We start from the raw sequence: 9,414 nt of genomic DNA, 5'->3' as shown, positions 1-9,414 counted from the left end.
TTTGGAAAAGTCAAAAAGAATAAGGATATGTAGTATATTTGATAGGATTGTTGATTATTAAGGATTACTGAGCATGCGCAACGACAAAGGAACAATATTATGAGTCTTATACCACTCATTTCTCTTAATACATGAACGTGCCATATCATTTCTTTTCCAAAGTGAAATATCATTTCGTCGATCTTTTACATTGTGTTCTGGTAAGGTTACTGGCCGATTGGGCTATTTCGGAGGTTTTGTTATCGTACAGACTTTCATTCAATGTGGATGATGCTAGATGATCGATATTGATTTGTAGTATCTACTGAAATGAGTGGCAATGGTTTGAAGAATGAGTATCAACAGTGGTGTCATTCATGATGTCCTTCCCGTTTATCGGTGTGTGAATGTGAGTATAGTATGTATTAAATACAACAAATCTGATAGAATGATGAAATACAAGGATTTGAGTGCTACTTGTGAAGTGTGATATACTAACCATACTCAGACAGATTCAGAGAGGGTTGAGGAGGTGTTTCATATAGAATATGAATGATGCATCATTCACTACCTCATCAATCTAATAAACACATCATTCTCTCTTATCCACTTATCATCATCACAATTCTCATTGTTCTCATCATTCTATCCTCTCTTCTTACATTATGAACAATAAATGAAATGATATGGATCACTCACCATAAATGATTCAAGAGAATGAATGATGAGATTGGTCCAATTGATTATCAACAAACACAATCAATACAGTACATATCATACAATCACTTTGATATCACTATTCTTCAAGACATTTGCTATTCTGTCGAATGAATTGACCAAGAGAATCAGCATCTCAATCATTATCAATCAATCAATTATACTTGAACTATCCAACTCATCCACATTCTCGAATGCATATTCATCCATCTGAATCCCTTCTTTAGTGAGTGCTGAAATGTCTAATTCATATACAATCATTATTAATCACTCTTCAATATCACACTGTCCATATACTCGAAACTGAATTCATCTCCTTTGAGTGTAGATAGAGAAGGAAGATCTGATCAATCATTCATTATTATCACATACTTTTCATTATCAGTTCATTAGATTCAGCATCATCATTACCTCTAAGAACAAAAGATCCGAGAGTGATGGATTGAAGTTGATTCAGATCTCATTATTATTCAATCATCATTCATACTCTTAAACAAGATAGATTGACAATACTCGAATGTATGATCACCCAATTGAATGGATATGAGAGAAGGGAGATTCTTCAATTCAATGGATTCATACCACCAGAATGAATGATCTCCAATGTGGATTTCACGCAACTGATCACAATTCATTATCACACATTTACTATCTTCTCCACTAATCTTATCGAGTTCGAAGTTATTCTCTCCAATGATGATAGTTTTCAATTCATTTAATCCATCCAATACAAATTGATCTACACTCGTAAAGCAATCATCTCCAATCTCAAGTCTCTCAACTCCATTCAGACAATCACTATCAAAGACACTCAAATCAGCTCCATATTCATCTTCAAATCGTTTGACATTTCCATTGTCATCTTCCAGTTCTTTGATTTCATCTTCATGCACACCTTCTATCCATCTTCCTCTTCTTACCACTTCTTCATTCTCATTCAATTCCTTTCCCTTTCCATCTCTCATTCCATTCTTCCATTCTCCAATATACACAGCAGAATGTCCTTTGAATTCACTTCCATACCCTTCCCTCAATCCATTCTTCCATCCACCTACATACAATGCACTCTTTCCACCATCTCCATATTCTTTGCCTTTCCCTTCTCGAACAAATCCTTTCATCATATCTCCCTCAAATTCTCCTTCATATACTCTCTTTCCATTCACATCATACTCAATCATACATTCTCCTTTCCATTCTCTCAATACTCTCATTCTACCATTCTTGTATTCACATTCTCTAACCACTCTTCCTCCTTCATACTCAAAACACTTACCATTCTTCATCCATTCATCATCATATTCACTCACACTCAACAATTCTCCATTCTCATTCTTTTCTTTGAAGAATCCTTTCATTCCTTTATGCTTTGTCAATATCGAATATCGCTTCCCATTTCGATAGAATCCTCTCCATATCTCATTTTCATCATTATCATATTCTATCCACATTCCCACTTCCTTCCCTCGCTTTACTTCTCCTCTCAATACAATATTGCCATATTCATCCCTTTTTGTCACTTCTCCTTCACATTCATCATTTACAAACATCATTCTCATAAACAGTGTTCCATCCTCTCTCAACAACAAACCAATTCCACTCTTCCTTCCGCGTGTCATTGGTACTCTCATATCATATAGTTTATTATCTATCATTACTTTCATTATCAAATCTCCATGCATCATATTGTCATTCTCCATGTTGATACTCTTGATCTCATAATTGCCAAGGAATTCAAGAGAGAAAGGACGAATACAGATACCGCTCATCTAGAAAGAATTATTGAAGAGAATTACCATAATGATTCATCCTATTGGTTATCATTTAATGGAATTCCATACCATTAGTCTTTTGAATTCAGAAATGCTGTGTTGAATACACACCATACTCACTCGTTCACACACTGAGCGTACAAATGAGGACGAATAACAACATTCTATATCACTCATTCCTTTTATCATTTGTACGCATTTCAATAGATACTATACCAATATCAATATCTAGTATCATCCATAATTGAATGAAAGTGTCTGAATAGCGAGAATCTCTAGGATAGTCCAATGAACTACTCTTGGGCACTAATGTTTTCTCCTAGAATAGCAAAATGACTATTTTGTCTAGATATCGTTTACTAGCACACAAACAAAGGATGCATTTTGAGAATTCACCAAAGAAGATTTGGCGACGTTCATTGCCGCATTCCCAATCTTCCTATACGTCATACCCACCACATTTCGATACTCCACTGCTTTCTTTGCTACAGTCTTTGGAATAAACGAGAACATTGACATTACAGTATTTGATTCTATCCTTAACAGCTATTCATATCATTACCTCGAGCTGCTTTTAAATATGCATATAAATTATAACCAGAAAGAGCAGCTCCAATTCCAGATACCACTAACCACTGCAATTTCAGACCGAGAAGCGATGTCAGCGAAAAGAAACACCTTTGAATAATACATTCAATTCTTCACACACCAAAAAACAGTCGAAAAGATAAGGACTGTCCAGAATACACGACTATCCGCCTTGGTCACACGTTCAGGATGCTACAATCATAACCATATCTCTGAAACTACATTAGTCTTCTCAAATTTGAACGTCTGCGTTAGTCCATCAGCACCAGTCACTGACCACCACCTCAACCCAACTAAATACCGACCACTGATGTTCTTTACCATATAAAAGTCAGCTGCCAGAAGTAACACTATAAAAACCGTTCGAACACTAGTATTTGAAAAGAAGATGCCCCCAAATATATAGAAAAACATGGCCAGAACCTACCTATCAAGAAGATACGTAAAATCCACTTTGAATGCAATATGGAAGAAGCAAGTCAGTGGATGAGATGAAGACGAAATACTGTTTCCGAGACTTGATACTCTACAATAACAGATATCAACTCTCCTGTTACGTCTCATCGGCTACTTCCACATCGGGAAGGAATGGATTATCTTCCTAAGGATCATTTCTGTAGCATGAATATCACCTTAACAGACATAAAGTCTCTATGAATAGCAACTTCTAATTGATTATCACTATACAATCCTCTCTTTGATAATCAAGAAATGAGTTGCACACGACTCGGCAACAAACATTCCATTTCAACACATGTTACAAATCAGCCACACTCCACTGATATGCTTGCTGCTTTCTCATCTTTGTAATGTTCATTCGTATCAGTCGCTTCGCTTCGTATCCATTCCCACGACTAATTCCATCCCACCGATATCCAGGAGCAATATTAAAACGATTGGGAGCAGGCATTGGACCGCGATACTTGGGTTTCGTCGATTCTTCTAGATAGTCACTCACTGTGGGTTTTGCTTCCTTCTCCTCGTTCTTCGCTTCCTTTTCTGCTTGCTCTTCCTCCTCTTTTTCCAATCGTTTACTCATGAAATAATCATACATTGGATCATCTGGACGCAATTCCTCACGAAGACGCTTATTATACTCCTCATCTGTTGCATACATGGTATAGCCTCTCTTCTTTGCCTATACATTAGAAGAATAAGGATAGAGTACATCTTCTAGTTTCATTAATCGCTCCTTTTCCCTTCGTTTTGATGCCGTTGCCACATTCCAATCAAAATGCTCTCTCTCTAATTCTTCAGGAGTCTATATCTTAAAGAATTCAACTGTATATTCCTACCTTCACTTTGCGCTCTCGAGCCCGTTCTGCCAACAACTCCGCACGAGTAACCCTCTTTCCCTCTTTGTTACGATAAACAGTTTGTGCAGCTTGTTCGGTTGCTTTGGAGGAAGACATTACTAACCAAAACGGGGGATCCCAAATCATTCTATCATTGCATTCCTGGCATTGGAAACGATGTTTGGGGTATGGAAAGGAAAAGCAAACACTGATCTCTCCCAGCAGTCCAAAGGTTTAACTACTTTCAAATAGTAAGACGTAGAGCATGTCCAAGAGATTGCTGGATATACAGATTTTCTCAAGCAGTACTCGAAGGAATTCGTTCGAATCAACGGATCCATATCCGACGTTCCTTTGAATTCGCAAATGGATCATGTAAATCTTCAGTTCTTTCTTTTATGTAGAATAAATATATTCAGTCTACCTATTTGAGTGAAGGAGGAGATGTGTTTTGTAACAATCCTCAGCTTCAGGATGTTCATCATTGCTTTTTGGAGTTTCGTAGCCGCATTCAACAAATTGAAACGATGGAAGTGGGACTTCAAAGTGATCGTTACCATTAGAAGCAAATCCTCCAAACAACAATTCCACAACTTCTGTTCATGAATGAGACGTTTTTTCCTCCAGGAATACCGAAGCAGTTGCGAACCAAATTAACGCTTCAATGTGGAAAGGAGATTTCGTTTGTTCAGAATGCTGTCACCGTGTTTACGGATGGGTTAAATCTACTTTTCAGTACAATTGATCTGCTTCAACAGAAGATGAATGACTCGACTTCGGAAGTGAGTAATCATTTTATGCAGAACTCCAAACCGATGAGTAAAACAACCACTATCACTCTTCGTATGAAAAGCAATTATCGTGGCATATCAGTTCTTCATCTCTATCTGTTGGTTTTACGTTTTTATTTCATCTAGACTCCCATATCAACCCATTTTCATCAGTCTCATGCGACTGCTTTCGGCATTACTTACACTTCACACTGTAGCTGCTTTTCTTCCTTCAGTTTTTGAGACTGTTTGGATAGAGATCTGTCTTAATGATAGTTACGAACTATTTTAGTGAATCAACAGAAGATGGAGGAATCAGAGGTCATTCTCACCAATTGGAATGTTTTGTCTTCTTCATCTCTTTTCTCCCATACTTCAGAGTTCTTAACCTTGCCATTCCAATTATCGAGTGGATTTTTGCAAATTGGTTCTCTTGTTCTCCAGCAGCAGGCGACATTGTATGTGAAGTCATTTTCTAATGTTGTATCGATTGCTGGTTTGACTGGAATGATACTGATCTTGACTCAGGCAGTTAGTAGTGATCAGTGTCAGGCTCTTCAGAATAGTCGATCTCTGTTACAAGATCACTGTCATGGAGAAAGTCTTTATGGATGTGTGAATGCTCTTCAATGTGAAGGTGTAACAAGTGTTCTTCATGCTTCAGTTTCTTCATTTAGTGATGTTGAGAGAAGACTCAAACACAAAGATACGTATGGTCATCGTGTATCTGAACTGTGCTTCTTACTAAATTCACTCACCTCCTCTAATACGACTCTATCGCCTGCAGTGATTGTAAGTACGATCAGTGATGCTATTTCTCTTTATCATCGTATTGATCTTAATTCTTGTTCATCCAATAGGAATTCGCATGTCATTGGAGGCTTATCTCTTCACATATCGTATTCATTCCTCTCATTCTCTCTCCTACTCTCTTCTAACCCGTCAACTCCTTCGACTTTATTCACTCCAACATGCTCTTCTTCACAACTCTTCTGTTCAAATCCTCCTACCTCTCCTCCTCACCCAACAACTTACCTCTCTTACAGAAGCACTCGACTGTTCGTCCACTGTCGTGGACTATCTCAAGAATCATTCTACTGAATCCTCTACTCTTCTCTGGTTGAGCTTCGTATCGGGTCGTGATGTATTCAGTGATCGTTGCTTTGAATTTTCCCATCACATCATCCAACTCCAGAGTCTTCTTGCTGCTTACCGCGGGGAATGCTGGTCTCATAGCCATATCTTCTTCTCCAATGGATTCCTTTTCAAAGACCTCCTCACACAACCTCGAGATGCCTCTCAATCCACACTCCTCCTTCAAGCACTTGTTACTTCGGTAAATGACAGTTCGACCCTCTATCAAGCACTTGCAGAACCACGGAAATCCATTCTTTCTCGTGGACTCTTCTATTGTGTGTATTTTCCTCTCTTTGATCAACTTGTTGGGGCTGTTCAAAGTGAAATTGATAACGTCATTCGCAAACACGTATTTCTTCATGATTATCGTGTTCCAGAAGAAGTTACTACTGTGTCTGTACGAGGTGAACAATTACTCAAAATAGCCCAGATTTTGACACTTTTTCCCCCATTCACTCTACTTCATACTTCTATTGATGTTGAATTTAAGCCACATTCTCATATCTAGTTCAGTCATCTTCTTACCCAATTGTATAGTCGATCTCATTACAACACCATGGTATCTTTCACTATCTGTCCGTCTCTTGTTGATCTTATTCATGCTTACGTACAATCTCTGTTCACTATTACACTCACGGATCCATGTCTCCTTCCTGAGAAACAGATCACAAGTGATGAGATGGCTGTCTCCAAGGCTCTTCGACACGGCAGTGGCTTGTTTGGTGTCGATTACAACCGACTGGAACAATATGTCTATGTGATGAGTGAACGTGCTCTGTTAGCTGGTGATCACATGGCTGTCGGATGTGTGTCTGCTACTGCTGAAGTCATTTTTGTGAAAGATGTAACGATGAGGCCAGTAATTCAATCGTAGATACAAGTCATGCAGAAATACATTCAGGAACAGAATCGGGACGAATTGTTGGATTCCATTTATCGGACTGCTTCTGCAATGGAGATTCTGTTGCTTGAAATCATCTCTACAGTGCGTGAAGAAAGTGTGGAATCTCTCTGTGAGCACTTCTATTCATCATTATTTGAAAATGGCCAAATCATCTATCAATCGATTCCCGCGGAAGTAATCAGTCAAATGGAAATCCAACTTAACACGTTAGATACAGGACTTATGAAGAATCTAACATTGGCTGTAGACCGGTTCGCTGTTCTGCTAGTCTTGCTCCAGTATCTAGATCAGAACAGTACAGAAGCCCGAGAAATGAGGATATTTGCGGATATTCTAAAGAACTTCCGAATATTGTGTCGTAAGGATCCTGTCATGGAAGGAATCGTCCTGATTTTCGTCATTATTCTCTATCAGCAGACTCAACGTAGTGAATGTGTATGGGCTCCGATTTATGGAGACAATATTCCTTACGGAGTGGCTTCTCTTCTCCAGCTGTTGGGTTTGGTACTATCAAAAGAGGGGATTGACGAATAGATGAAGGCATGTAGGGCATTGTATTGTTTTAAGACATTTGAAATGATTTTGATATCCTTTGGAGTGAGATTATTGGGGTCTTAACATACACAATAGTGAGTATGATGAAGTGATACTTCAAAGGTATTCTCGCGGTTCTTTCACTCGTTTGAGTTCTGTGGGATCATGAGAGAGAGTTGATTTGTAGGGAACGAATGATGAACGTGGAGAGTATCTGGCCAAATCTCGGTTTTTGGCTCATTTGACTAGTGTTTTCATGTCTGTAGCAACAAGTTTTGAATGTCATTGTTTGTTTATCCATCTGCTCTCTATTGTGGAATAAACATAGAATTCCAGCTCAATCAATACAGGTGGTAAACCCACTTCTTCTTCCTCCATATCCCAATTATCATCAGCATCCTCCTCCTCACAGAATGCGAACACTTCGACGTACTTGCGGCCGGGTCGACATACTTCAGGAGCAGTTTCTTTCAAGGCATCCACAATCGGTGCCTCGAAACGTTTCTGCAGATTTGACTAATCATTACTTGGTTCTCACCTAATCCTACGAATTGATTGTACAAATACTTGCTGCCGATCAACACACTATCCAACATTACATGGTATTCACGTTGTAAGAACATATCAAGGTCCTTGAATGAGGTTCCTTTCGTCTTGTCAAACACGATATGATCCCACTCACTCCATTCATGTCCTCCATACGAATACTTCTTACAAGCACCTGGTTCTGTGAAACAGAACATTGGCATTGACAAATTTGCAAAGCACGAACGATACCTCTCAACTGTCTTCAGTCCCGCAGTTATCTTGAACAACTCTACCGCGATCGCTCCCGTGACAAATGCAGTTGTAGTGGAGATGGCAGGGACAATCTTACCTGCAATCTTCTTGATAGTAGGACGATCAGCCGTGGTAATTCCATAACTGAGGATAAGTTCTATCAACCACACTCACTTCTCAGCACGCAGATTGGCACAGGCAGCAATGAAGTCAATGTGGTGATTAGAATCATCATCCTTCTCAAACTCAGCAGGGATCGTACGAACACTAATATTCATTCTCTCTCTCATTTCTTACTCCTTCAAGGTCTCACGAGCAGGTAATTCACTGATCATCTGAGCAATCACTTCATTCGTATTCGCCACATCTAATGTCATATCCACTATTCCTTCTCTACTTGGATCCTGCGGTGTAAACACAGAGAACTTCATGTTCTTCACCACTCTACTTCTTATCCTTCCAAACATTACTCACTCGATCATGTGCTCTACATGATCTTCTACAGGGATTCCCAAACATGCTGCACGCAGTAACGCACCATATCGTACAAAGTTCACATGTGAGGGATTCGATGCATCGAACTCAATTGCTGTTGGGAACAGTTTGGAACCTGACCAGAACTTGTTTCCATTCTCATCTACGAAATCCTTCTAACCAATGACACATTCCACTCATACCCACGGGGAACTGATAGATAAGTTGACAGATCTCCTCATAGAACAGTTTCCTATGAAGCGTAGAAGCCCAGCGTACACAATCATCAAAACACTTACAAGGACTCTCTACCAAGAGTTCGTGAAGTTGACGTACAGCCTCATCATGCAAATCCATCTTATCCATAAAAGAGTTCAAATAGTCAGGAGTATCACGATAGGAAGCCAATGTCTGAATGGCTTGAGTGAAGAGTCCTTCAAAGAGATCGCGTGACCATTGGATGG

At 39.1% G+C, this 9,414-nt stretch overlaps 5 protein-coding genes across 5 annotated transcripts; 1 reads left to right on the top strand and 4 right to left on the bottom strand.

Moving 5' to 3' along the window:
- Nucleotides 1–2,884: 2,884 nt before the first annotated feature.
- JH06_4170 (hypothetical protein) lies at nt 2,885–3,620 on the bottom strand (the record flags this gene model as incomplete). The annotated part of the gene is given in 7 exon segments (XM_014670251.1): nt 2,885–2,907; nt 2,921–3,001; nt 3,031–3,146; nt 3,178–3,248; nt 3,279–3,479; nt 3,499–3,582; nt 3,603–3,620. 7 exon segments carry the CDS (start codon nt 3,618–3,620, stop codon nt 2,885–2,887), a joined length of 594 nt encoding a protein of 197 aa, XP_014525737.1.
- Nucleotides 3,621–3,813: 193 nt separating this feature from the next.
- Nucleotides 3,814–4,468, bottom strand: JH06_4169 (hypothetical protein; the record flags this gene model as incomplete). The annotated part of the gene is made up of 3 exons (XM_014670250.1): nt 3,814–4,194; nt 4,225–4,317; nt 4,352–4,468. 3 exons carry the CDS (start codon nt 4,466–4,468, stop codon nt 3,814–3,816), a joined length of 591 nt encoding a protein of 196 aa, XP_014525736.1.
- A 60-nt stretch (nt 4,469–4,528) lies between these two features.
- JH06_4168 (hypothetical protein) lies at nt 4,529–7,696 on the top strand (the record flags this gene model as incomplete). The annotated part of the gene is made up of 9 exons (XM_014670249.1): nt 4,529–4,583; nt 4,614–4,726; nt 4,756–4,884; nt 4,915–5,240; nt 5,269–5,368; nt 5,398–5,950; nt 5,982–6,765; nt 6,796–7,117; nt 7,148–7,696. 9 exons carry the CDS (start codon nt 4,529–4,531, stop codon nt 7,694–7,696), a joined length of 2,931 nt encoding a protein of 976 aa, XP_014525735.1.
- Nucleotides 7,697–7,978: 282 nt separating this feature from the next.
- Nucleotides 7,979–8,445, bottom strand: JH06_4167 (ubiquitin activating enzyme; the record flags this gene model as incomplete). Its single annotated transcript, XM_014670248.1, is given in 2 exon segments — nt 7,979–8,212; nt 8,224–8,445. 2 exon segments carry the CDS (start codon nt 8,443–8,445, stop codon nt 7,979–7,981), a joined length of 456 nt encoding a protein of 151 aa, XP_014525734.1.
- A 201-nt stretch (nt 8,446–8,646) lies between these two features.
- JH06_5738 (hypothetical protein) lies at nt 8,647–9,316 on the bottom strand (the record flags this gene model as incomplete). The annotated part of the gene is given in 5 exon segments (XM_014670247.1): nt 8,647–8,743; nt 8,774–8,920; nt 8,951–9,123; nt 9,158–9,244; nt 9,263–9,316. 5 exon segments carry the CDS (start codon nt 9,314–9,316, stop codon nt 8,647–8,649), a joined length of 558 nt encoding a protein of 185 aa, XP_014525733.1.
- Between the last annotated feature and the right edge of the window lie 98 nt (nt 9,317–9,414).

The sequence above is a fragment of the Blastocystis sp. subtype 4 genome, assembly GCF_000743755.1.
Source record: "Blastocystis sp. subtype 4 strain WR1 chromosome Unknown seqid_0303, whole genome shotgun sequence".
Taxonomy (NCBI): domain Eukaryota; class Bigyra; order Opalinata; family Blastocystidae; genus Blastocystis; species Blastocystis sp. subtype 4.
Note: the sequence above shows the minus strand (reverse complement) of the source record. Positions and strands in the feature narration are given on the sequence as shown.